General features: G+C 36.1%; 1 protein-coding gene across 4 annotated transcripts in view; it reads right to left on the reverse strand.

The window, feature by feature from the left end:
* The window catches only part of NKAIN2 (sodium/potassium transporting ATPase interacting 2), a 572,383-nt gene that overhangs the window by 8,407 nt on the left and 536,859 nt on the right, over nucleotides 1-27,117 (reverse strand). The window contains exons 6-7 of one of the 4 annotated variants that reach the window (XM_087941688.1): nucleotides 19,393-19,449; nucleotides 559-640 (exon numbers count right to left, since the gene is read on the reverse strand). In XM_087941688.1, coding sequence (XP_087797814.1) covers nucleotides 559-640; nucleotides 19,393-19,449 — 139 coding nt within the window. Of the gene's footprint in view, nucleotides 1-554; nucleotides 641-19,392; nucleotides 19,450-27,117 lie in introns of those variants that run through there. The other 3 variants (XM_087941695.1, XM_087941701.1, XM_087941704.1) reach the window with 3 other exon arrangements.

Consider the following 27,117-nt stretch of genomic DNA (forward strand, 5'->3'; position numbering starts at 1 on the left):
TATGAACAGTGCCATGTATTTCTCTTCTTGCTGCTTCAATAAAGTTGACTCAGTCCCTAAATCTAAAGATTTTTGCATCATCAGAACCACAAAATAGTCATATCCTCTTACATAAAAAGTATATTTATATGTTCTCTAATAACCACTGTATGGACAAATTGAACTCAACAGTTGGAGCAGGCAATGGGGAGCACTTCATACAATATAGTGGGCTGACTGTCCATAAGGAAGGCTAGCTGATTTCAGTTGAATGTCCACATTATTACAAACATTTTTTGAAAAACATTTCTTCCTGATGAAGAAGATTGATTAATGACAATCTCAGAGTTTAACCAGCCTAACAAATCTGTCACCATTATATTCTATCTTTCAGTGCCTTTACATCAAGCATCGCACAGGACACAATGCTGCATGCTAAAAAAGTAACAACTTATTGTGAATAGATTGTGAACTAACATTATTCAGGTATCACTGAATAATTTTCTTTGAATTATAACAAGCCATTTTTTTAGTATGTCTCCAGCAGTCCATTGAAGAAACATAAATGTAGATACTCACATATACATTGGTTGTAGCTGTAAATGTGATGTCTTCTGTGGGCCTTGATAGCCGTAAGAGTCAAATCCACCTATGAAATCAACTGAAAAAGGAAGGTATTTCTTTAATTGTTGACATCATTCTTTGAAGGGCTAAGTATCATGACTTTAAAACAGCTTTACACAAAGACTATATTGGCCAGCAGCTTTTCTTCCTGCTTTCAGGAAAGTGCCAGTCACAGATTTATTAGTATCTATCTGTATAATAAAAAGAATTATACATTGCTTCTACTGGCAGCAAGCAGTCCACCTAGGTTAGGGGTGTCAAACTCGTGGCCCACAAGCTGGATGCATCACATGCTGGCCACCCCCACCCCCAGTTTAGTGAAGGGGAAAAAAGTTGTGATATGTCACGTGATAATGTGTCATAGTGAGTTTGACACCCCTGACCTAGGTGGTGTGCATAAATTGCTCATTTGTTGAAGCTGCAAGCAATGCAAAACCATTCCCTTGCGATTTCCAAATGTTTTAGCTAGCTGTGATTATAGGTATTATATATTTGATGTCACATTGTGATTCTCTGAAAAAGAAATGCAAGAAAATGGACAATGCTTTTGAAAAAAATAAAAGGCTTCAGCATGGGAGAAAATGAGGGAGAAACAGAAAGAGAAAGAAAGAAAAAGCAATCATGATTGTGTCATCCATGGGGGGAAAAGCCAAAATCCACAATGAGATGAGAAACCTATTAGCACCATCAACAAAAAATTGACATAAAAAGCATGTTGGTTTTGATTTCTCTAAAACTTTTAAACAGGCAAGGTATTACCAAAAATAAGAGATAGGGAATAGGGAAAAGCAAAAAAAGAAAAAAGTCCATAGATTTAGGCTATAAGGTCAGTAGAATAAAATCAGCCCCAAAACATAAGAGCGGGTTGACTATGTTGATATCACATAAACAATTTTCACATAAAATAATTATTTTTCTCACTTCTAAAAATATATGTATTTAGTTCAGACTATTTCTTATCGGCAATGCCTTGGCCTGGCATCAAGAAATGTTGATCAATATTAAAGACTGTGTAGACCATTGGTGTCAAATTTGCGGCATCACGTTGCTGTCACATAACGTTTTGCAACATTTTTACCATTCGTGGAGCTGGAGCAGGTATGGCCTGTGCGTGACACATCTGGCCTGCGGGCTGCCAGTTTGACACCCCTAGAAGACTGAATATGGGAAACCTCTGGTCCTTCAGATGTAGTTGAACTTCAATTCCCAGAATTCTTATATGTTGGCCAAATACCATAAGGAATTGAGAGCCCAGTTTGTGAAGGAGATTACAAGAAGGCATGTCTAATCTTATATTTTCTTTGACCCAACAAGTAAACACATTTTGTATAGTAACTGAATAACCCTGTTAAATTGCAATTTTCTGTTACAAATTATTTTAATATTTATTGTAACAATAAAATCACTATTATGCTAAGTTTGCACTACAATCACTTCTCTTAGCTTGGTGGTGATTGTGCTAATTATAGCACAGGACCATAGAATTGTGTCCAATATCCATAAGCTATATTGTAGTACCACGTACTCAGTCCTGTCAGTCCAGCCAGAAATAAATTTTTATTTTGACATCTTGAACATTTTGCCAACTGTTGTTCTTTCTACTAGGTGTTTTAGCATGGAAGTGCCTAAAAAGCTACAAAAAGTTACATCAGTTCCTTTCTAACAGATATAAAATAAATACCAACAGATGCTCTAACTCCTAAACTGATTTATCAAAAGTGCTTTAGAACTTTGCTTTGTATCTTGAAAAATAATAATCCAATATCACCACTAATTAAGCTTATTTCAGAAAAAAGCATAAAAGTGCTAAGATATCTTCTCACTGATATAAAACATCAAAGGCTTAGAAATACTTTTAAAAGAGGGAATTATGTTAAATCTCATGAAGCCCCAAAATCTATATGCTTATCTGGAAGTAAGCTTGATTGATGATTTCACTGAGGCTTTAGTTCTCTTTACACTAGAATGCAGTATATATTAATCAGGAAATAGAAGATTCAAGCATGCTAGTATCTGGATATATAAATTGCTAACTACATTTCACATGCAAAAGGTGATGCATGAACATAATATAATCATTTTCTTACAGTTCCCCTAGATTTTCCTAGCACTGCTTCTTTCTTTTTTTGAATCATAAAACCATAATTATAAAGGGAAATGGAGAATAGCATGTAATCACTACTTTTGCTCAGCCTCTGGATGAGCTTACAGAGAGAGTAGGCATCCTGCTTTGGGGAATGTTGTGTTGGAAATAAAAAATAATTTCTTTCTCTTACAGAGACTTACTTCCAGGGGTGGGCTGCTGGGGGTTCACAGGGCTTTGGGAGAGCCCCTATCTAAGATTCTGTGCAGTTTGGAGAACCCCCAAATCCCATCCCTTGCTGGCCCTGCCCACCCCGCTCCTCCTGAGTTCCCATGTGGCCCATTTTGAATGTAGGTAAGTGCAGGGGCTTGGGGAGGGTGAAAAACAGGTATCCTGGAAGTTCGGGAAGGCTGGATCATTTCCAGCCTCCAGAGATTCTCCGGAGTCCACCCAGCAACCGGGCAGAGAACGCTTTGCTAAGATTTTTGAAGCCCATCCATCTATTAAGCATTCTCAAGCATAGTCCTGAGCTGGTGAACTTGTTTGGAACTTTGAAAACATGAGCGGTCTCTCACAAAATGGCTGCTTTCAGGACACATGTGCACAGAATGGCAGCCATAGCAATATAAACAAAGGTCTGATTTAGGATGATGCTACTTGTCAGTAGCATCACCTTTTCTGCAGGCTGCTCTAAATTGTCTCAGCTTACCTTTCTTCTTTTCCTAGTCTGGTGAACATATTTCTAAGCAAAGAATTGGGATATAGCCATCCATCTCTTAAAATTTTTCAAATAAAATAAAATAAAATAAAATAAATCTTTCAAATAAAGATGATACTAAAAACTAACAGTTTGCTTTTCCATATAAAATTACAAGAATGTTTAAAATGTATGTGTGTGTGTGTAAAAACCATGTGTAGAGATCTAGTAGTGCCAAAGAAAATGCTCACTAGACATTGGCACTTCTGGGTATCACATAAGCAGTTTTATGTCCTTTAACTACCCAGAGTTACAGTGAGTTGGGCAGCATAAGAGCTATGGTAGTGCAGTGGTTAGAACACAATGCTTCAGACTACATCTGCTGACTGCCAGCTGCCAGCAAGTTTGGCAGTTAAATTCCCACCAGGCTCAAAGTTGACTCAGCCTTCCATCCTTCCGAGGTCAGTAAAATGAGGACCCAGATTGTTGGGAGCAATATGCTGACTCTGCAAACTGCTTAAAGAGGGCTTTAAAGCACTGTGAAGCGGTATATAAGTCTAAGTGCTAGTGTTATTGCTATAACAACAAAAATACTACTACTACTATCCCCATTCTAAATTATGTGTGTATTAATTTAGCAGCTTACTAAAGCATCTAGATAATTTGAAGCATCTTTGATGCTTAGCAGTAACATTAAATTTTACACTTGGCTAGCAATTAACTATACAATTTTACTTCATAACTTGATTTAAAAAAAATGTATCTGAAATTCCAGAGGAATAGAATTATGCAAGAAAGGCATTAGATTTAAAACATTTAGAGCTAATATAAGTAGTCCTCACTTAATAATCATAGTGGGGACTAACATTCTGCCACTAGGTGACATGGACATTAAGTGAAACATCATGTGAGCTCACCTATGACATCAGTTCCATTACTGTCATTAAGTGAATCACCTACAAACATTAAGCATATCACATGATCTTGGCTTACAACATACTGCCACCTTTCCATTGAGTGATAAAAGTTGTGTCATGCTGCTGTTGGAATCTGATTCTGAAGGGGAGGCCAAGCAGCTGACAGGGAGTAGGAGTGTGGCTCCATTGGCTCTGGAAGAAACTGGGGAAGGGCACAGTCTGGCTGGGCAGAGCAGGGAAGAGGTAGAGCAAGGCAGAGGGAATTCAGAGGAAGATCCAGGCCCACCCCCTCTTCATCCTAGGGCATGCAGGGAAGAACGGAGAAGGGAGCAACGTGAGTTGTGTGGCTTATGGAGGAGGAAAGGGCCCTGATTCCCTTCATTAGCTGCAGCTGGGAACACAGTGTTTAAAAAGAAAAGCTATGCATAGCAACTTTTTGGAAGCAAATCATGAGTTATCTTTTATTATCGAGGCTTATCTGGGTTCCTGGCATCTTCCCAACTGTGTGTGTTTTGTTGGCCTTTGAAGTCTGCAATTCCTTATCCTGCCCTGTCCAGTTAATTTCTGCAGCATGGTTTGTGTCGATTATTATTTACAGTTTATATATACTTTGTTTTCGGACTGAATTTCCTCCACTTAAGGACTGTTTTGGGAGAGTTTTTTCTTCAGCTGAAGGTAACTGGACATTTGAGGCAAAGTTGGAGATATTAAAGAGACTTTTCTTACTTATGTGACTGTGTTGCCTTTGTGCCATGCCCTGGGTCATCACAAACTGGTTGTAAAGCTCATAATCGCATGATTGTGGGACACTGCAATGCTTGTAAGGACCAGACATAAAGCTACTTTTCCAGTGTGGCCCTAAGTCTGAATAGTCATCACAGATCAGTTGTTAACCAATGTCTGCCTGTAATTCTTAGGAGGGATGTGAACAACCTTTCAAAATGGTACTTTGAAACATGTACGAAATTCAACCTCTGCTCGGATTACTAAAGCAGCCACACATTTTTCCAGGCTTGCACAGTTCCTTCAGAGGCTTCTTCCAGATGTCTCTGCATACTTATGTGACAAAGGGACTGTGTATGTCAATGCATATATACCCGTGTTTCCCTGAAAATAAGACCGGGTCTTATATTAATTTTTGTTCCAAAAGATGTGTTAGGGCTTATTTTCCAGTTAGGTCTTATGGTATTAAATGTGTCTGACTGGCTGACAATCTCAACTGGGGCTGACAATCTTAACTTATTTTGGTGGTAAGGCTTATATTACGAGCATCCTAAAAAATCATGCTAGGGCTTATTTTCCAGTTGGATCTTATTTTTGGGGAAACAGGGTACTTGCAGAAACAGTTGTGAACAGCTTTGAAACAGCCACACAAGTCTGAAAAAGACATAACTGCTTTAATGATTCAAACACAGGTGCTTTGCTTGTGCTACAACTGCACGTTACGAAGACTCTTATTTAAATGCTTTTCAAAGATGTAATATTTGGTGTGCACAAAGTGGAGAAAGGCATGGGTGGCAGCAAGACTTCTCCCCCACCCCATGTGTGCAAATGCTTCCCAAACAATGAAAGGAAGAAATCTGAATAGCAACCTAATCTCTAGTGACTTTCAAGGCCAGATTTTTTTGGACAAGAGAGGAGGGAAAAGAATAGCTAGTTTAGAGCTGCTGTTGTTTCTCTGAATCTCTTGAATGAGAACAGCAGGAAGCCACTGTGTCAAAGAAATTGCTGGGTTGAATTGTGATTTTTCTCCCTACATTGCTCATTTTGTAATCCCAGAACAGCAAGAGGGAATGGAAAAAGGGCAGCAGGGCATTTTTAAAAATCTACCTGTCCACTTTTAGACAAAAAAAATAAAAAACCCACCAGCCACTGTGATGTAAAGCCCTCAATGATATTAGGGAGGCAGGAAGAAAAGGATTTGTCCTCTCCCTTCCTTTACAGGGGTAGACAGAGTACACCCAATAGATATCCATACTGAGCACTACATCAATCATTGTGAGAGAAATCTATTACAATTCCATTTGTAGGATCCAGGGGAAAAGCAATTAGTGTGTAGCTCTAGGATTCTGTAGCCTTCCATCTGGAAAAACCCCATACTAAGTTGGAGTGAAGGATTAGCTGCTTTCTGGCTAGGAGATGAATAGGTAAAGGTAAAGGTTCCATTCGTACATATGTGCTAATCGTTTCCAGCTCTAGGGGGCAATGTTCATCTCTGTTATAAAGCTGAAGTGCCAGCACTGTCTGAAGATGTCTCTGGGGTCATGTGACCGGCATGACTAAATGCCGAAGGCGCATGGAATGCTGTTTTCTTCCCATCAAAGGTGGTCCCTATTTTTCTACTCCCTACAGGTTAAATAAATAAAAATATTGTTTGATTGCAAATATATTTCATTTGTTGTAATGACTATTAAAGCAATCTATGCATTTTTAGAGAAATGCTTATTAAAGCCACCCATCCTAAAATATGTATATATTCTCTCAGATACACAGAATTAATTTCTTACAATCCTGAATCTGTGTCAGCTACTTCAGATAAATCGTGAGAATGATGGAAATCAAACTGGAACTGAAGAGATAAACCCCTGAAGAAAATAAAAGACCTCGGAGAACTTATTTAGAGTGTATCTATCAATGTGTTTTACTAAATTATATCTCTAAAAGACTCAAACAAATATCAAGCTGTATATTCTATTACAGGGCCCTTGTGGCTTTTGTGTACTTTACAATGGGTTATTTTAAATTAATTTTTTTTTATCATTCAGGTGGAGAAAAGGATGAATTCACATTACCAGTTCCTGTATTGGTGATTTCATTTAAGAAATGTAGCCGCTGCAATTTTTTTCACTTAGTTTTAGAGCAAAAGGAAACATTCTGATTGCAATGGCTGAATTAGACTGGACTTTTCACATTATATTATTACATCTGTTTTACCAAAAATACAATTTTTTGTTCAACAAAAAGTCATGTCTAGAGCTGACTGAAAAGATTCCAAAAGCATCTTTTTCAACAAACAAACAAATAAATAAATAAATAAGAAAGCAACACTGGTAGAAAAAAATAAAAGTGGAGGTTGAAGCTACATAGTGGCAATATCAGTGATAAAGCACCAATTCTTCCTTCCCCTTAGTGCATCTGCAGATTGCACCAGCAACTCTATTTGGGAAAGGTGAGCAGGACTAGGCTCTTATAGACACTCCAGGTGGTTTACCAGTTTTCTTAGTGGCTAAAATTGTCCATATTCACCCAGGACTGGATAGATTCTACAGTGGTAAACGAGACAATGTCCTACATGGTAATTTGGGATTCCTTTGAGTTTGTGGTGCCCAAGGAAGTCAATAAGACACTTGCTGTGTTTTGAAGGCTCCTTTCTGTAAGTTTCCTGTTTCCTTAGGGGTACCAGGCAGGACATGAATGTTTGGATGCAGGATACTGTCAACATTTCACTGAGCATTATTATATAATTATATGATACAGCATGATATAATAAGATAATCAATTATGGTAGGATTATGCCGATAGCACTAAAAAGGTGAATGCTCCCTCTGGGTGAATCCTTCCATGAAACTACAAGTTATAACCCTCAGACTAAGAGCCATGGCGGCACAGTAGTTAGAATGCAGCACTGCAGGCTACTTCTGCTGACTGCTGCTGCCATCAGTTTGGCAGTTCGATTCTCACTAGCTCAAGGTTGATTGAGCCTTCCATCCTTCCGAGATTGGTAAAATGAGGATCCAGATTGTTGGGGACAATGTGCTGACTCTGTAAACCACTTAGAGTGGGCTGTAAAGCAGTGTGAAGTGGTACATGAGTCTAAGTGCTATTGCTATACTTGATTACTCTTCTGCCCACTGGTTTGATTTTGGAACTCTGTAAGCCAAACTTGTTGAACCTTGGTGGGCGGGGGGGGGGGACGACTTTTCTCTAACTGCAAGTGTGTGCGTTTAGTAAAGTGGGCAAGCTCCTTCTTTGTGTATTTGTGTGTGCTTGGCCTGGAACAGGACAATAACATCTAGCTATACATTGGTACTCTGGACCAAGCCAGAGATACTGTGGGAGTCTTGAACTGGTACCTGGAATCTATAAGGATCTAGATGGGATTAAACACCATCAGTTTAAATCCTTACAAGACAAAGTTGCTGTTTGTCAGTGGACATCTAGTTGATGAAGTAATAGCAGTTTCAATATTTATTCAAAAGAATTGTGTTTTCCCAGAAAATATTGGTTCATGATGTGTGATTCTAGGATATCTTGATGCCAGTGACTCACGCCCCCAGAGATGTGGACATTGTTTGAGCCCAAGTAACACAATAAATAAATGACTTTACAATCCTTTACTGTGCAGTACTAGGTAATATCAAGCTTGCCTGGTCAATACAGAATCCACCTATCCAGTTCAGACATTAGTTTTATATGTTATATGTTCCTCAAAGAAGCTGCCTCCAGCAAATATGACCAGGTGACATACTGATATAGATTGTATATACTCCAGTGAAATGCATCAAGGCCACAGATCACATGGTATACTCCATGTTACAGTCAGCATTCCAGATCCACAAACTTTCTGCAATTGGCTGATAGACATGGACATTGAAATATAATGTAACCCAGAGTGTGGTATCCAATGATCTTTCTTTGATGTCCATGTGAAGAAAACATTAAGAACATGTCCTAAATATCCACCTCTGTACCATACTTAAAAGACTGAAATATTTATAAGCTCATGTTTATAGGAAAGATCATTATGGGAATAACCACAAAGTCAGCATTCCAATACAACTTAGAACTTCACAGACTGCGACAGAATGTAATTTCACCTAATTTCTCTGTAGAATGTTTGGATAAATCCAATGTATTTGTATCTGCATCAACAGGAAAATGCTCATCGTTAGTTCTTTTTTCTTTGGAGATCTCTCTTAGCTCTGAACTAGTTCCAGTCTGGTGACAAACTGAACAATGCTGGTTAAATGTAGAATAGATAAATATAAAGTAACAAGAGCCTATTGAGCCTGTTTTCATTCCCTCTTCTCTTCATACACCAAATGTAAAGAAATGCAAATATCCCTAGTGAAAAATAAACAGAGACCTAAGCATCACTCTTTACATATAGTTTTGGAACACAAGACCAAAATCATTTCTCCAACATTTTAATATCTAAAATTTGAGAGAAAGAGATACACACCCAATCATTTGCTTGTTCACACATGCATTGCTATCCCTTTATAACATTCAGAATTTCATTGTCTCATAAAACCTGGTGGCATGAACCATTTCCCAAAATAAAAATGCACATAGATAGAATAGAGAGTTAAAGATAATTTACTTGTCTATTTTGGACTTTTTAAATATTGCAAAACCTGTATTATTTGGCCGTACCCATTCTTCCTATCTTTCCCCCTTTTTAAAGGAAGCCCAAGGAAGATGAGGGACACACCAACATCAACTGTTGGGATGTTCAGATGTAAAAATCCAGGCAGACAGTAGCACATAATCAAATTACACCCATGTATATCTGCATTAGTGATCTTGTTTTGCTCTTGAACAAAACTGACAGTGAAAAAAAACAGAACAAAATGAACACAAAGTTTTAATTAATGCAGAAAATCTGAAACTAATGCAGTTCCAACCAGCTTATCCGTGAACAAATCAAATTGTGGGACTTATTTCCAAAAATATATAAAGTATTAGACTGACATGAGGGTTGTTGTTTTCCTTATGTACCTGTGTGTTCACGTTTGAATTTCTATTTTTCTTGTTCAGAAATTTCATCCAGCACTTATTACAATCTAGCTGATTCCAATGCACCTCAAAAAACCAGATGTTGGGGTAGAAAGGTCCAAAAAATCCTTTAGCATATAGCAAATCAGCATTACACTAGTGACTAGTAAGTCAGTAATTATGTACAGAATGTACTGGAATGCTAAAGGGAAGGAGTAAGTGAGGCAATATTACTGGCAAAGGGTATCTGTAAGGACTATTAACAAATAGGTTACAGTAGTAGCCAGGTAAGATCTGACTTGTGAAATGGAATATGAAATAGAAGAAAGCGGTGGTGTGGAAAAAAGGCAAACATATGCCAGCAGCTGAAAGGAGTTTGGGGGGAAAGGAGCTGTTCACATTTAGTATGATATGCAGAATTAGGAAATGAACAGAGTGGAAGAGAAAGATGCTGCAAATTCTTGCTTCTTTTTCTTAGGTTGCATGATTAAAAATCGGCAAAATTACAGAGAGAGACAGATGAATGAATGAAGCAATTTTTCTGAGTCACTGCAATGAGTTACAGTGGTAAAATGATCAGCATATGTCAAGTAGAGTTCTTGAGCTTTAAGTGGAAACAAGATTTCTTCCATTATTGGAATTTCATCCTGTCAAATGTGTATATGCAGAGGCCATCCTTTTTGTGACATTTCATATTTATGAAATACTGTTGGCAAATCCCCTGTTAATATCCAGCCAGCTATTGTACCTAGGCAAGTGACAAGTTTTTGCTTTTAATTCATGAATTTTGAAAGCATATAAACATTATGATTTTAGAAAAGTCCTTTCTGGATATACTTTACACATGCAGTATAACTAAATATCCATCTCACTCCTATGGGTAGTATGTGTCTTCCTCATTCTTGGGTCCTCTACCTGGCAGTTTGAAGGGTTGAAGGTTCTGGGCAGCATCTTAGCTGTTCCTGGCACTCCACTCTTTTGAACAGAAAGCATGTGACTGTGGGATGCTACAACAGTTGTATACTCTGTGTCATCTCTAATATTTCTATTCAACACTTCCAAAGTTAGTACAAATAGCAAAGGTGATAGTGGACATCCTTGTCTTGTACCTTTTCTTATATTGATAGGATCTGTCAATTCTCCCTCTATCATTATCTTTGCCGTTTGCTTATGGTATATGGCTTCTATTGCTTGAGTAAATTTTCTGGCAAAACCCATCTGTTCCAATAATAGTAGCATGAATCTCCAATTCACATTATCAAATGCCTTTTGTGCGTCTAAAAATATCAATGCCATTTGCTTTTCGGGGTGTGCCTCATAATATTGCAAAATATCCAAAATTACTCTCATATTATCTTTAATTTGTCTCTTTGGCAGAAATGCATTTTGGTCAGGATGAATAAAGTTATTTAAGTCTTTCTGCCAAAATTGAAGCAAACATTTTATAGTCTGCATTTAGTAAAGAAATAGGTCTATAGTTCTTAATTTGCAGTGGATCAGCCTCTTCTTTTGGGATACGTATAATATAGGCTTCTGACCATGATTTGGGTATCTTCTTCTTTAGCATAACTTCATTCATGACTTCTAGCAGTGGAAGGCTCAACGATTCTTGTAATGTCTTATAAAATTCTGCCGGAAGCCCATCTGGACCTGGTGCCTTTCCATTATTTTGCTTCTTAAGTGCTTCAGTTAATTCCATCATTGTTATACTGCTTTCTAACATTTTTTCAGTCTCTTTAGGTATTTTAGGTAGATTAGCATTCTGTAAGTACTATTTGGCTCTTTCCTCATCAATATTCTCCTGTTTATATAGTTGTCCATAGAAGTCTTGATAATTTTCCTTTTCTCTTTGTTGCCATAGCAAACTTGACCTTGATCATCTATTAACTGCAATATTTTCCTTGACTCTTTCTCCTTTTTTAATTTGTATGCTAACCATCTACCTGGTTTGTTTGCATCTTTAAAGTAGTTCTGTTTAACACTTCTATTTTTTGTGCTAATTCCTCTTTCTCTATTTGACCGATTTTGTGTTTAATTATGTCCAATTTTAGTTTAATGTCTTTTTTCTGTGGCATTTTCTGTAGTTCTTTTTCAAGACTTTTATGCTCATATTCTAAAACTTTAATGGCTTGCCTTTTCCTGATGTTCTTTTTCCTTGTATTATCAAGCCTCTGGTGTATGCCTTCATTGTATCCCAAACATTCTGAGTTGAAGTATCTTCTTTTTTATTTTCTCTAAAGAAGAAGGCCAATTCTTTCTCCATCTGCTGTGTAAAGTCTTTTTCTTTTAAAATAGTATTATTTAACATCCATCTCGATCTTCTTTTTTGTCCTTTCCATTTAATTGTCACTAGGTTGTGGTCTGCCCAAGTACTTGTTTCAATGTTTGCTTCTTGAATAAGAGTATAAAAGGAATGAAAATTAAAAAAGAAGAATTTAAATTGCAAGCCTTTGCGGACGACTTGGCTTTCATATTAGAAGATCCTTTAGAGACAGCACCAAAATTATTGGAAAAGATAGAGGCATATGGTAAGGTGGCTGGTTTGAAAATAAATAAAGATAAAACAAAGATCCCGACAAAGAATATGCTATTAAGACAAAAAGAAGAACTGGCAGATCTATTGAAAATTCAAGTTACGAACAAGATCAAGTATTTGGGGATACATTTGACAGCAAGATGTAGCACATTAAAAGAGAACAATTACGTTAAACTTAAACAACAGATAGCGTTAGATTTGACGAAATGGGAAAATCTACAATTGTCATTAATAGGGAGAATCTCAACAATCAAGATGAATATCCTACCTAGAATTTTATATCTGTTTCAAACAATACCAATTAGGCTTGGAAAGGATTATTTTGAAGATTTAAATAAAATTGTCTTGAAATATATATGGCAAAGTAAGAAAGCGAGAATAAAGTTAAAACTTTTGCAAGACGCTAGAACTAGAGGAGGATTTGGTTTGCCTAATTGGGAGTTGTACTACCAAGCTACAAACTTGATGTGGGCTAAGGAATGGATAACATTAAGAAATACTAGATTGTTGACATTAGAAGGACATGGCTTGCTATTGGGGTGGCATGCTTTTCTATGGTATAAGGGAACTAAAACACAGGTTATTTTAGAAGACATCACATACGGGAGTCTCTGTGGCTAAATTGGGAAAAGATTAAAAGATAACGTTATTTGAAAATTCCAGTCTGTTTATCGACTATTGAAGCATTTTCCTATCCTATAATATATAAAAAGGAACAAACAGTTAGATATGAGGAAATATTGGATGAAAAGGGTGAACTTAAATCGATGCAAAATTTAGAGGAACAAGGTATAAAGAAGAATTGGTTTTCATATGTGCAAATACATTCAAGGTATGATGAAGATCTTAAAACAGAAGGATTCTATCACAAACTGACTGACTTAGATAAGATTTTGACAGGTACTGATGAAAAGGTGATTAAAAAATTGTATGGTTGTTTATTGGAAATTAAACTAGAGGAAGAACAAGTTAAAGAAACTATGATTGTTTGGGGGAAGAATTTTGGATATGGGATTGATTTAGAAAAATGGCAAAAATTGTGGTCTCAAAATTATAAAATGATAATGTCAACAGCATATAAAGAAAATTTGTATAAGATATTTTACAGGTGGCATTTTCCCCCTACAAGAATCGCAAGAATGTTCAAGCATAAATCCGAAAAATGTTGGAAATGTCACCAGACACTTGGCTCATATTACCATATGTGGTGGACTTGTGAGGATGCTAGAAAATACTGGGCTAAAATACGCATTTGGCTGGAAAAAATGACAAAGAAACATATAGACTTGAAACCAGAGAACTTTTTATTGGGAATTTTACCTGACACTTGCAGTAAAGATTTAAAATATTTGATTGTAAATGTATTAACAGCAGCTACGATTGTATTTGCTAAAAACTGGAAAAATGAGAAAATACCATTACAGGAGGAAATTATTAAGAAAATATTGGAATGTGCTGAAATGAGTAGATTGACATTTGAAATTAGAGAACAAGAAGATAAACAATTTTATAAAATTTGGGACCTTTTCTATCAATGGTTAGATAATAAAATATAATAATAGAATACTTAGAATTTTAGAAAATAATGAATATATAAAGATGTATTTCTTTTTTTGTTATTATATCTATAAAATGTTTCTAGGATAGATTTGGGGATGATTATATGAATTGTTATAAAATAAACTGAGTAAATTATAGTTATCTCGCAAAGTATCAATGAACAAAATTATAGTCAAATGACTGATTAATAGTGATACTAGGGTATTCAATTTCTGATTGATAATATGAGTTATTATGCAATGTAACTGCAATTGAGACTATGAAATCGATGCACAAAACAATTGTAAACCAACCGACACACTGTATATTTATGAAAGAAAGTTGGATGTTTTTATGTTTTGTTTGTTTTTGTTTGTCTTTAAAAACCAATAAAAACTTGTTTAAAAAAAACAAAACAATTGTATACTCTGTGTGTGTGTGTGTATGCGCATGCGCATACACCAGTGGTGGGATTCAAATTTTTTTATTCCGGGTTCTGTGGGCGTGGCTTGGTGGGCGTGGCAGGGGAAGGATACTGCAAAATCTCCAGCCAGAGGTGGCATTTGCCGGTTCTCTGAACTACTCAAAATTTCCTCTACCAGTTCTCCAGAACTGGTCAGAACCAGCTGAATACCACATCTGGCACGCACACATGCTCTGCTTGTAAAATACCCAAATTATGATCTCCTGACTGTGGGGACACTGCAACAGTCATAAGTTTGAGGACTGCTTGTAAAATTACTTTTTCATCATAGTTGTAACAACAAATGATCATAAAATAGAGCAGTCATTTACTGAGGACTATCAATATCAGTCTTGGCAATACAGTACCTGAGTGGGCAATTCTGAAAGTTGGCTTTCTATATTTGTGTTGTAAAATAATCCCATAATCAGCTGGTAAAGTGGGCAGGGTAGAAATTTAATTAAAAAATAATAACTATCCAAGTTAAAGGAGGCTGTCCTATTGGAATTATTTGCTATTATGAGGTCAATGGTTTGCTTCAAGTCACTCCTACTATTCCTGAACCTTATTCTTCTTGACTGTCTGTATTCGTGGGATCCTATATTATTATAACTGGTATTTGTTACGTTTTTTGAAATAAGATTTCCTAATGTCCAAGATGCATGTTCGAGTAGATTCTATTATATATTCTTTGGGTTTACTTAATAGATGCAGTATATTCAAGGTACTATAGACCAAGACTTCAGACAGGTCTGATATTCACCTGCTCACGAACAACACCAATTAGGTTTTTAGTCTCTTACTCATAAAACCTGAAAGTCAGCAAGCAGGGAACAATGTAGACATTCAGAGCACTCAAAAGAACCTATATTTCATGAATACAATTCAGAGAGGGCACTGAGAAATATAATTTATATTTTCTCTTTCTGAAATTAAATTTCAGTTGAACCAGGGTGTTTCCAGAATCATTTTCATAATAATGTTCCATTTTACATATGGAGTATTCTAAAACTGTCCCTGAAGGATTTTCAAATTGAATGAATGCTTCAAATAAGTTGAGAAGAAAAAAAAGAAGGAAAAAAAGAGGTAGGCCATGCCCAATCAGTGCCATTTAGAGCCAGCCCAAGCAATGAAATAACTCTCTAATAAAATAAGTTGTTAATGGAGATTGCTGTAGACAATTTTATTAGAAGAGAAATATTGGGAGAAAACTGGTACAAATGGAGGAAAACTCCAGTATTCTCAAAGGTTAAAGCAAGTATGAGTCAACAACAATTATGTCCGGATGTTCTACCTTCAGGCAATTCTTTTCTTATGAACTTGGCTGGACAGAACCCCCTGAAGATTTTCTATGAAATTGTTCATGGATGTAAGCTATGCCTTGGGATACATATGGGATTTGTAGAGAGCTTAGACTAAGTCTTATTCAAAAGAAATCTTTGCAAAAGTACCAAATATTCTTTTAAACTTTCAGATTTCAGAGGAAACAGATTGGCTGTTTTAGAAAAAGTTGTCCACCATTATTACTGCTTTTACCAAAGTATTTCTGGTACATATTCAAAATGCAATGGAGATCCTTCCAGGCACAGTTTGAAAGGGCTGCTATTCAGATATAGATACAGATTAACAGAGTTGGAAGGGACCTTGTAGGTCATCTAGTCCAACCCCCACCCAGCAGATCCTGTACCATTTTTGACAGATGGCAGTCCAGTCTCTTGAAGACTTCCAGTGATGAAGCTCTCACAACTGCTGAAGGCAAGCTGTTCCATTGGTTGATTGTTCTCACTATGAGAAAAGTTACTTCTGGGTTGAATCTCTCCTTGTTCAGTTTCCATTTATTATTTCTTCTCTGGCCTTCAGTTGCTTTGGAAAATAGCTGGATCCCCTCCTCTCTGTGGCATCCCCTCAAATATTGGAAGACTGCTCTCATGTCTTCCCTGGTCCTTCTCTTCACTAGACTAGCCATGCCCAGTTCCTGCAACCGTTCATCATATGTTTTAGCCTCCAGTCCCCTAATTATCTTGGTTGCTCTTCTCTGCACTCTTTCTAGAGTCTGAACATCTTTTTTATAGCGTGATGACCAAAACTGGATGCAGTACTCTAGGCGTGGTCTTACTAAGGCTTTATAGAGTGATATTACTACCTCTCCTGTTCTGGATTGTATCCCTCTATTAATGCAATTTAGGATTGCATTGGCTTGTTTGGCTGCCACTGCACACTGTTGGCTCATATTTACACTTCACAGTTACTACTATTAAGCCTGGTTTCACCCAGTCTATATGTATACTTATGGTTTTCTTGCCTAAGTGTAAGACTTTACTTTTCCTTACATTGAATTTAATTTTGTTAGATAGGGCCCAGTGTTCAAGTCTGACAAGATCCATCTGGATCCTGAGCCTATATCTAGGGTGTTGGCTATTCCTGCCAGTTTAGTATCATCTGCAAATTTGGTAATGTCCCCTTCTATTCCCTCATCTAAGTCATTTATGAACATATTGAAACTCACTAGGCCCAGGACAGAATCTTGTGGTACCCCACTGCTTACTTCCCTCCATGTAGATGTAGCACCATTAAGGACTACTTGCTGAGTACAGTTTGTCAGCCAGTTATGAATATATCAAATGGTGATACTATCTATCCCACTTTTTTCTAGCTCACCAAGAAGTTGGTTGTTACTTTGTCAAATGCTTTGCTGAAGTCTAAGTATATTATGTCCACAATATTTCGCTGGTCTACTAATTTAATCACTATGTTGAAGAATGAAATAAGATTGGGTTGGCATGATCTGATTTTAACAAACCCATGCTGACTTCTAGTTATTACTTTACTCATTTCTAGATGTTGGCAGATCTGTTTTTTTTCCTTATCTTTTCCAATATCTTCCTGGGTATTGATGTTAGGCTGATTGGTCTGTAGTTTCTTGAGTCTGGTTTTTTTCCCCCTTTTTGAAGATGGGAACTATATCAGCTCTTTTCCAGTCCTCTGTTAGTACCCCAGTGCTTCAGGATTTTTGGAAGATGTGGTACAATGGTTCCGATATGACATCTGCCAGCTCCTTTAGAACTCTGGGATGTAATCCATCAGGTCCTGGTGATTTATATTTATCAAGATCAGACAGGTGCTCTCTTACCATTTTTTTTGCTTATTTTAACTTTTATTTCTAGTCTGTCTTTTACAGTTATGTTTTTGGTAGGTTGGACTATTGTTTCTTTTTGCATGAAAACTGATGCAAAGAATGAGTCAAATAGCTCTTCTTTCTCTCTGCTGCCTGTTACTTTGCCACCTTCTCTCTTTAGTGGACTGACTGTTTTGATTTGTTTCTTGTTATTTATATGTTGGAAGAAACATGATGTTCTCAGTCTTCTTCTCCTCCTCAACCCATTAACTGTTCTCTTTATATTTATTTTATAATTTAATCTTCATTCATTTTCTGCAAAATACTTTGTTCATACTGATTACTTATTTTCATATTCAACCAGGGATGGGATACGAAAGGGTTAACTATCAGTTTGGGATTTATGAGCTTCCCTGCCCGCTGTGAGTTGGTGCCTGTAAATCGTCATAAATCATCATTAGCACATCATTAGCATGCTGCCTGCCGAGAAGCAGCCTTTGAAACAGCCCTCTTTTCTTGTTTTTTTAATTGCAGCTGTGCCTCGTTCAGCAGCTGAAGTTGAAAAATCAGGAAATAAAAATCAGGTAAGAGCCTGGGTGGGTGGGTGAGCAAACACATCAGCAGACATTGAACTGGTTCTATGTCTGATGCTCTTCAGAGCTACTGGTTCTACAGAGGTGGACAGAACCGGCAGAAATCGACCCCTGTATTCAACCTATATTCATTCAGCTCCCACTCATTCTTGCCCTATCTCTTCTTGTCCTGTCACATACACTTTCTGAATATCCTACTCCTACTGTATCGACCTTACTCATCCAATTCCTACTTTAATATAAAAAAGTGGGCTGAAAGCATTTACTTTTAACAAATGTTCATTCCCACAACTGATGCTATATATCCAACTACTTTCCCCCCAGTATTTGCATGTCTTAAATATCTCCATCTGCCTTCCCATCTTTAGTAACAGTCTATGAAGGTCTGAAAATATCTACTTGTTTTGATTTATGAATAAGTTACAATAATTCATTTCATTTTTCTTATTGCACACAACTACCTTGGTCTTGAAACATTAATTTTCAGATCTATAACCCTCATTACAAGACATAATCTATCTAATATTCATTTAGCCAGACATATAGCACCATTTGTGTTCAACATATATTTATGATCAACATCCTTCTAACATCATAAAAAAGTTCCTAATACATTCATTCATGCATGCATACATTTATTGAACACCCAGGAGAACATTGAACATCCTAATTTTATTTCTTGCTCAATGTTGGACCATTCACTAAGCATTTAACTTATTCTCATTCTTTTGTTTACTTCTATAACATTTCTGTCTTATTTATTTAGCAGCAAAACAGTGCAAAACATTCCATAATTCAAGCCATTCATTTTATCACATGTTTTTTTTGAATATGCATTCATTCATTCACTCATTTATTAATTCAGTCATATAAACATAACTACACGCAAAGTTCCTAAAACAACAAAACCCAAATTCTTTTAAAGCAGTCTGAAGAAGAATGTTTTATGATGCATGTGAAGAACTTGAAGGGTCATAGGAAAGCATCTCAGAAGTGAACTCATGCCACAAAAAAAAAGCAGAAAATGAAATAAAAAGAAGAATGAAAGAAAAACCTTGTAAGAGTTCCCACAAACCATTTCAAAGGACACTTGAAGCAAAACATTCATAATGATAAAGAAATACATACTCTGGTTTGCTCCAGGGAGCCAGTAGGCCAATCTTCCGCCCATCACCGGGTATTCAGCTGTAAATTTTAGCAGGCCAAAACTCAGGTGAGAGTTTGAGAAAATAGAGATGTGATTTTCTTTAATAGGTAATGTATTTTTTTTAAAAAATAATTAATGGTTCACTGGATACTACTTTACTATTTTCTAAACAGTATTAGCCTGTTAAGTTGTCAAAATGCTAGTGGATGAAAAGTGTGAGAAATAAAGCAACATGCAGTGGATAGATGCAACCCTACTCCAAAACATATATTTTAGGATGCTCCTAACCGCTCCATAAATTCTGATCATTTCCTTACTTCAAACCATGGTTTGCTTTAGTTACAATTCCAACTGAACCAGTTCAAGAAACTAGAGTATATGAGGAATAGCAGCAGAATTGAAGGTAGGTTAAAAATGAGTCTCCCAGTATTCACAATTACTACTTTCAAGATTTTTGTTCAGAGATTGGCAGAATATACAATTATTGTTTTCCCAATGTTGGTTGTGATGTATGTTCTTCCAGAAAGGATTCTAGTGGCTTATCTTATTTGTAGCTGTCAGTTCAACTACACCAGATTCATATCAAAATTCAATCTTTTAAAAACACATATATAGCCCTATATAATAAGGCTATGTGACAGATTAAGAGAAAATCAATAAAATTCAGATGGTGCCAATCCATTTATTATACTACGATTGGGTAGAATATTAAACTGTTATTGTTATTAAACAGTATTGAATATTTATTAAGCAGAATCTTAGGACAATAATGTGATACTAAATATAAACATTATTTCCTTTAAAGTTTTGTCACTCCCTGTATCTTTATCTTTATCTATAGTTATATCAAAGTTCCTTGAGGAGATAGTAACTATTGTTCAGAAAAGAAGAGGGCAGATAAATGTTGTGGAAAGAATAGAATAATAGAGTTGGAAGGGACCTTGGAGGTCTTCTAGTCCAACCCCCTGCTTAGGCAGGAAACCCTATACCACTTCAGACAAATGGTTATCCAACATCTTTTTAAAAACTTCTAGTGTTGGAGCATTCACAACTTCTGGAAGCAAGTTGTACCACTGAGGAGCAGATAAATTAATATATAGGAAACCCATCGACAGCACCAGTTTTAGAGTGCAATTCCATTTATTAATTGTTTTTCATTACACAATTATTGTCTTAGCAATTTCCTTAACATCAGCTTCATTACTTGGGAAGGCAGCAATCCATAGCCAATTTTCTTTTCATGTCGTGCTTGTTCACATATAAATGCAGACCTTTTGTTCAAAATAGTTGCAATTAATAACTTCAAACAAAAGAAATGCAAAATCCTTCCACTCAAAGCCATTTATAATCCACTAAAATGAATTGAAATTCCCATCTTGAGCCTAACCTATTTTTTTTTTTTTTTACTGATAATAGGAATGGATTCCCAAAAGCATTCCATGCATCTTGATAGTAACATCCTAATTTTCTTTCCTGGTAAATGTTTTAAATAAGATTTTAGCACCCAAGGAAATTAATCTTTAAATTAATTGCACTTATAAAATGTCACCTCAGCCTTTTGTCTTCAGCCTAATTAGTTGCTAAAATTTAAACCAGCCTTAGTAGCTATCCTTTCAGTTTAGATTACTTGCAGATACAGGGAGTCAACTTCTTCTCTTTGTGATAACATTATAATGATTTTGTTCTGCCTCTACAAGGCCCAAGCTGTTAAAATCCTTATGATACTTCAATCTGGGCCCGATACAATTCAGAGAGCAATGGAAAAACTGTCACTAACTCCATAAACATTTCTAACTTTTTGTTCATTGTTGGGAAGTTTCTTAAACACAGATAATCCACATCATTGTTGTACACTGTACTGATGTCATCATCCATAAGTAGCTGATTTGTTCACTGCATCTCTGCTAAACAAACAGGATATATTTTAATGCATAGCTGAATAATTCAGTATATTTTGTTTTTAAAATAAAGAAAATGAGCTGAAGGAAACTATGGAAAATGGCTGGAATGGGAGAGTTTAAGCCACGGTTATCTCCTTTGAGTTTAATTTTCTGAGAAAAGCAGCTTCCCATGTCAACTTTTCATTAAAGACAGCATCTTGAGCTGATTGCCCACATATATCTAGTGCAACGTTAGTTCTGCCCTTATAGTTCAAGTCATATAAAACCATGAGCACAAAGGTCTGGGGTTAAATGCCATTTGTAGATACACAATCTCTGAGATTCACAACATTAATATGCAGTGCACAGTTATGCCTGAAGGAATAACTTTTCTTAGAACATCATCTCATGCCAAATTACTCATTTCTCTTTCAACATTCCTGGGTCTGAAGCCACTCTAGCAAGCTCTTTCTTTGAGAAATATGCTCATTTTCAGCCTCTTTTGCTGCCTGGAAGTTGTTAAGAAGTTCTTAAGTTCATGGGCCTTGCAAAACAAATCAGATAACTGTACCTTGGGCTGACCTTTGCCCCCCTCAAAAAAACCTGCCTCTGTCACTATATTCTGTACCAGTTGCAGCTACTAAATACTCTTCACAGGCAGCCCCATGTAGAGTGCATTTCAACAACCCAGGAATGAGATGGCTAGGCCTTGAATGACTGAGTGTAGAGATTCCTGATCAGGAAAAGTGAAATTGTGAAAAGGTTCTCCTTGTCACAACTGCCACCTGTTCTTCATGAAGGAGTTGTGAGTCCAGGAGAACCTCCAAGTTGTGCACCAGTTCTATCTGTGGTAGGTCCAGATCTCAAAGCTCCTTGCACCTCAGCCCTCTGGTCTTTTCAGGATTCAGTCGAAGCCTGTTGTCTCCCATCTCGATCCCCACAGTCTCCAAGCACCATGAGAGAGCAGTGACAGCATCATGTGGGTTGGAGATATAGAGTTGGATATCATCCACATGCTGATGATACTTCAACTCCTGGTGATCTCACCCAGTTGTAGATGTTAAAAAGGAGTGGAGAGAGTACCAAGCCCTATGGTGTGCCACAAGGGAATGGCTGTGAGCTGGATCTCTCAATCTCTATCAACATTGATTGGGATTGGCTTTGGAGAAAGGAACAAACCAGAGCAAGACTGCAGTGCCCAGCCCTATACTATGTAACCAACTAAAAGCATATCATGGTTGATGGTTTCAAAGGCCACTGAGAGGTCAAGGAGAGCAAGGATGGGTGTACTACCCCATCCTACTTTCACCAGAGATCAAGTGCAAACAATGTTATTTCTGTCCCATAACTGGGCCTGAATTCTGACTGGAAGCAGTCAAGACAATCAATTTTATCTAGAATTCTCTGAAGCTGCCAAACAACACTTTTTTATCAAATGGGAAGGTAGGAAACTGGATAAATATTGTCCAGGTGGGTGGGATCATTTTTTTTTCAGGTGACATTTATAGGTTTTTTTAAAAAACGATAGGAATATTTAGGTAAATGTTATTAGAAGATTGTGATAAATCTGACAGATACTTGCACTGATTTGAGAATCTGAAATATTCTGAGAATACTGATTGTCAATTTCAACAGTTCTTGGTTCAGTGCTTTTATGTATTATTTAACTTCTTAGCAACTATGTTAAATTGAAAGCTCAAAATGTATGAATAGCTGATTCCGCACACATTTTTATCTTTTGCAATGTTTGATTTCTACTCTCATCTAGCATCCAAGCTCATTGTTTCTGATTTTTTTCATACTCAAACCTGTCCCATATTTGCTGAAGAACAGTTTTTTTTAAGACTCCATAAGACAATTCCAGTCGGCTTTGCTGCATGGATATTTGCTTCCTGATCAACTACTTGTCAAAATAAACTTTATTCCACTAGAATATATGTAATTCAGAGTTGAACTGTGGAGTCCTTCTTGTTCTTTGAGTTTGGTTGTTTGCTTGCAAACATTGCATTACCCAGTTAGGAAACCTATCAGGGCAGCTGAATGTGGAATTTGCTCTTAATTTAGCAGGCTGGCCTGCTATAGGTTGCCCTACTGTGTGTTTTCTCCTTAGTTTACGGCCCTTAATTGGTCCTGAACTTTGATTAAAGAGGCAATCTGGATTTGAAGTTTATCTATACGAATATCTAGGGGTTGGCCTAACAGAATTATAGTTGTCTGAACTACTGGAGGATGATGGAGATGTTTGTCATCATTTTGTACTGTATGTGTGGTTATGTTTGTACTGGGCTATGCCCTCATTATCCTATACTCACTGGCTCTTTCTATGCTGGCTGCAAACAGATGTCATTGCTAACACACTTTCTGATTGAAAGGATTCGTCTTCGGTCCAAGATTCTCCCATTATCATAATATTTCTGTATTTTCTGGTAGTATGTTTCTTCCCAGAGTTAAGCATGCCTTCAAAAAGTGACTATTTCACAACTGTTTGTTTTCAGCTTCTGTATTATATATGTTTAAGATTGTTCAGTTAATTGATTTTTCTCACGGTTTTTTTTATTAAAGACTTGCTAAACTTTTGAGAAACCTATTCATATGTGAGCAATTTTTGAATTTATTTCTAGCTAGCTAGATGAATAGATGTCTGACTTGGATTTTCAATACTGATTACTTTCTGAAGGAACCTTTAAAGGATCAGCATAATAGTAAGAACAGTTCAACACTGAAGCCATATCAAGGGAACTGATGGGCTGTCTTTTGCTGCATGTGTTCAGACAGTAAATGGATACTTATTAGTTGTAAAGGCTTTATCTGGAGTCCTGCACTGAGCAGAGAGATTGCTGGGGAATTTTAATGGCAATTTAAAAGTTGATGAAATACTAACTGTATGTCAAATTATAATGCTTACAGAGAAAATTGTAATATTTTGAATCTCCAATAATCTAAAGTAATTGAAACTTCTACATTTGTGCATAAAATTAGCAATAAGAATTAAAATGCTCATAACTACTCATAACTACAGATTGAAAGCATGCAAAATAAAATGACAGTCTAACCAGATTGCAAAGTATCCTCAATATACCCCAAAACTACTGTGAGCAACATCAATCTTTATGAAGCAACAAGTAGCTGCCTCACTCCCATTAAGGGATACTGGTGTTTATCTACAATATCTTCAGATAGAAATTACTAATATAAATGATAATGTGCTTGGCCATATTATAAATATGAATGTAACAGTAATAATATGACATAACATAACATAGTTAATGCTTTGTGGAAAAGGGTTAAAATAATTTAATTCCACAGAGTTAAATGACTGTAATTTTAGGATTGTAGTTTGTAGCCTGATTCTGTAAATTTTCTTAGAAGAAATGCTATTCTATATATTTTCAGGAGATGGTAGTTATATATACATTAATCTGAAAGAAAGGCTCATTGAACTTAGTGAAACTTACTTCTAAGATGATGTGTAAAGCTAGATATTCCTTAAAAAAATCAGGTTTATAGAGAATAGCTATTATTACAATATAGATCATACTTGCTAACATTAATGTGATATTAATCAGTTTCGTGTGTTGCTCTATAAACAGAATAAGAGAAAGAAATGTGGAAAATAAGTGACACAAAAAAGGATATTACACAACAAAAGCTCTGTACTAAATTGTTTAAAAATAATACTCTTTTATCTAAATAATTCTATTTGGGAAACTGCATTTATCCTAAAGTGGAATCAGGAAAAGCTCTTTTGAAATTCTTCATGCGGGCCTCCACCATGTCTTCATCTCCACATATATTTATCATCAAAATGTGGTGATAAAGTCACCAGCTTAGAAAACCGGAAATCATCCTATCATAGCCACAAAGCCAACTGGGTAACCTTGGGCCAGCCACTCTCTCTCAGTCCTAAGAAGCAGGCAAGGGTAAACCACTTCCAAAAAATGTGATTTGTAAATTTCTTCTGGCCATGAAAATTGCAGAGGCTAGTCCAGACAGTCACTAGGAGTAAAAAAACAACAATTTGCACACAAAAAAGTAGTCTTTTGCTATTCTTGATAGGGGTTACAGATATTGAAGTACAATGATGTGAGGAACATACAACAGGGAAGAGCTATTTTAGATATGGTAATAAGGCTTTATCTTTTAAAATTCACTATGTTTACACCATTCCTTTTTTATTAGGGCACAGTAGTGCTAAAAGAGAAAGCAGTCTTAGAAACAGAGAATCTCTTCTTTTAATTTCGTGTAATCTACAAATGCCAGCAGGCTGGTGTTTTATTGATGACTCTCTAAACCTTTTTATGAAGTAACTAAATATTTAATGATTTTTTTTAAAAAAAGAACCAAAATTGTTGGGGAAGTTGACATAAAGCTTGTATTGGAGGAATCAAATTGCATAGAGTTTAAACTGATTAAATGAATATTTCAAAGTAATAAAATTACTGTGCAATTTTAAGAAAATATGGCTCTAATAAGAGTTCCAAAAATAACTATAATGTGTGGATTAGATATTCCATCATGAAAGATAAATGTTGACATTTTAGTTGCTTTAGATTGCTACTGCTAATATTCCCAGTGACAGTAGAATGCAACTGGTTAATGGTATCAAATTCAGTGACTGTGAAAAATAAGGGAAACACAGATTTCCTCTTTGTGTCATAGAACTCTAACTCTATCACATTTTATTTCTAAAAAGTTTAATTTTTAGGTATATATTCTATTTTACATCTTAATTCATTTCTTCCCATTTACTTCCCTTAGAGAAGCTCCAAAATCTTCCATTAACTGATATTCTTTATGCCTTGGCTGTTCCAAGAGTTCCAGATTTCACTGAATATTTCCCAATAACATTTTGGACAGTTTATCTAAAATAATAAAATGATTGTTTTAATGCCAGAGTATTTTAACTACATCGGGGACCTTACTGATTTAGAATATGAATCTGCCTAATTTACAATACTATCCAAACCAAACATAATTTCATTCAGCTACTAATGAAAGTATGATATGGAATGTAAAATGATCCAATACATTATAGGGGACTACAACTAATTTTTGTTTCCCCTTCTCTCAGCTGACTGGCTGTTGCTCAGTCTTAAGATACCTATATTAGATTATTAAGATGTCCCTGTAGGCTGAACTAGGAAGTTGTGGAGGGAGGGAGAAGGACTACTAAAGGCAGAAAGGGAAATCACTTATGTGATTAGAGATGTTTATGAAGAGAAGTCACCAGGTGTACAACCTGACAGAGATTTTTACCTCTCCTTGCTAATAAAACTTGCTACAGCTATTTATATTACAGGGAAATAAAGATATCCTAAGCACTAGGCTTATTTATAAACTTCTTAGGACACCAATGAGATAGTGAACATGTACCTAAACAAATCTTTTTATTGATCAGATGCTTTATTGGAGTATATCCCTTATAGAGAGTGATAATTAGCATCTGTTTAAGGTCTATAAAAACAAAGCATAAAATAAATTCATCTTCTGCTCAAAAGTGGCACATTCTTGGATCATTAAAACACCTTGTATTGTATTTATATTGAATAATAAATTCAATAACAACCCTGGAGTACTTATCAATTATGAGAGAAGAAAAAGATTTGAGGTATTCATGCATCCTGATTTCAGATTTCATGGATTTTCTTTTAGGAAAGAAAACTAGGAAATAATTTTGCCCACAACATGAGATCCAATCCAGCCACAGTTAGAACTTAGTTTTCTTCTCCTGGTGAAATCTAAGAGACTTCAGAATGCTAAACTATGCAGATAGTCACTGAAATATTAAAAACAACAACATTTGTATCTTCATGGCAGAAGTAGATG

Source organism: Pseudonaja textilis, chromosome 1, assembly GCF_049901715.1.
Source record: "Pseudonaja textilis isolate UNSWEBS1 chromosome 1, rPseTex1.2, whole genome shotgun sequence".
Taxonomy (NCBI): domain Eukaryota; kingdom Metazoa; phylum Chordata; class Lepidosauria; order Squamata; family Elapidae; genus Pseudonaja; species Pseudonaja textilis.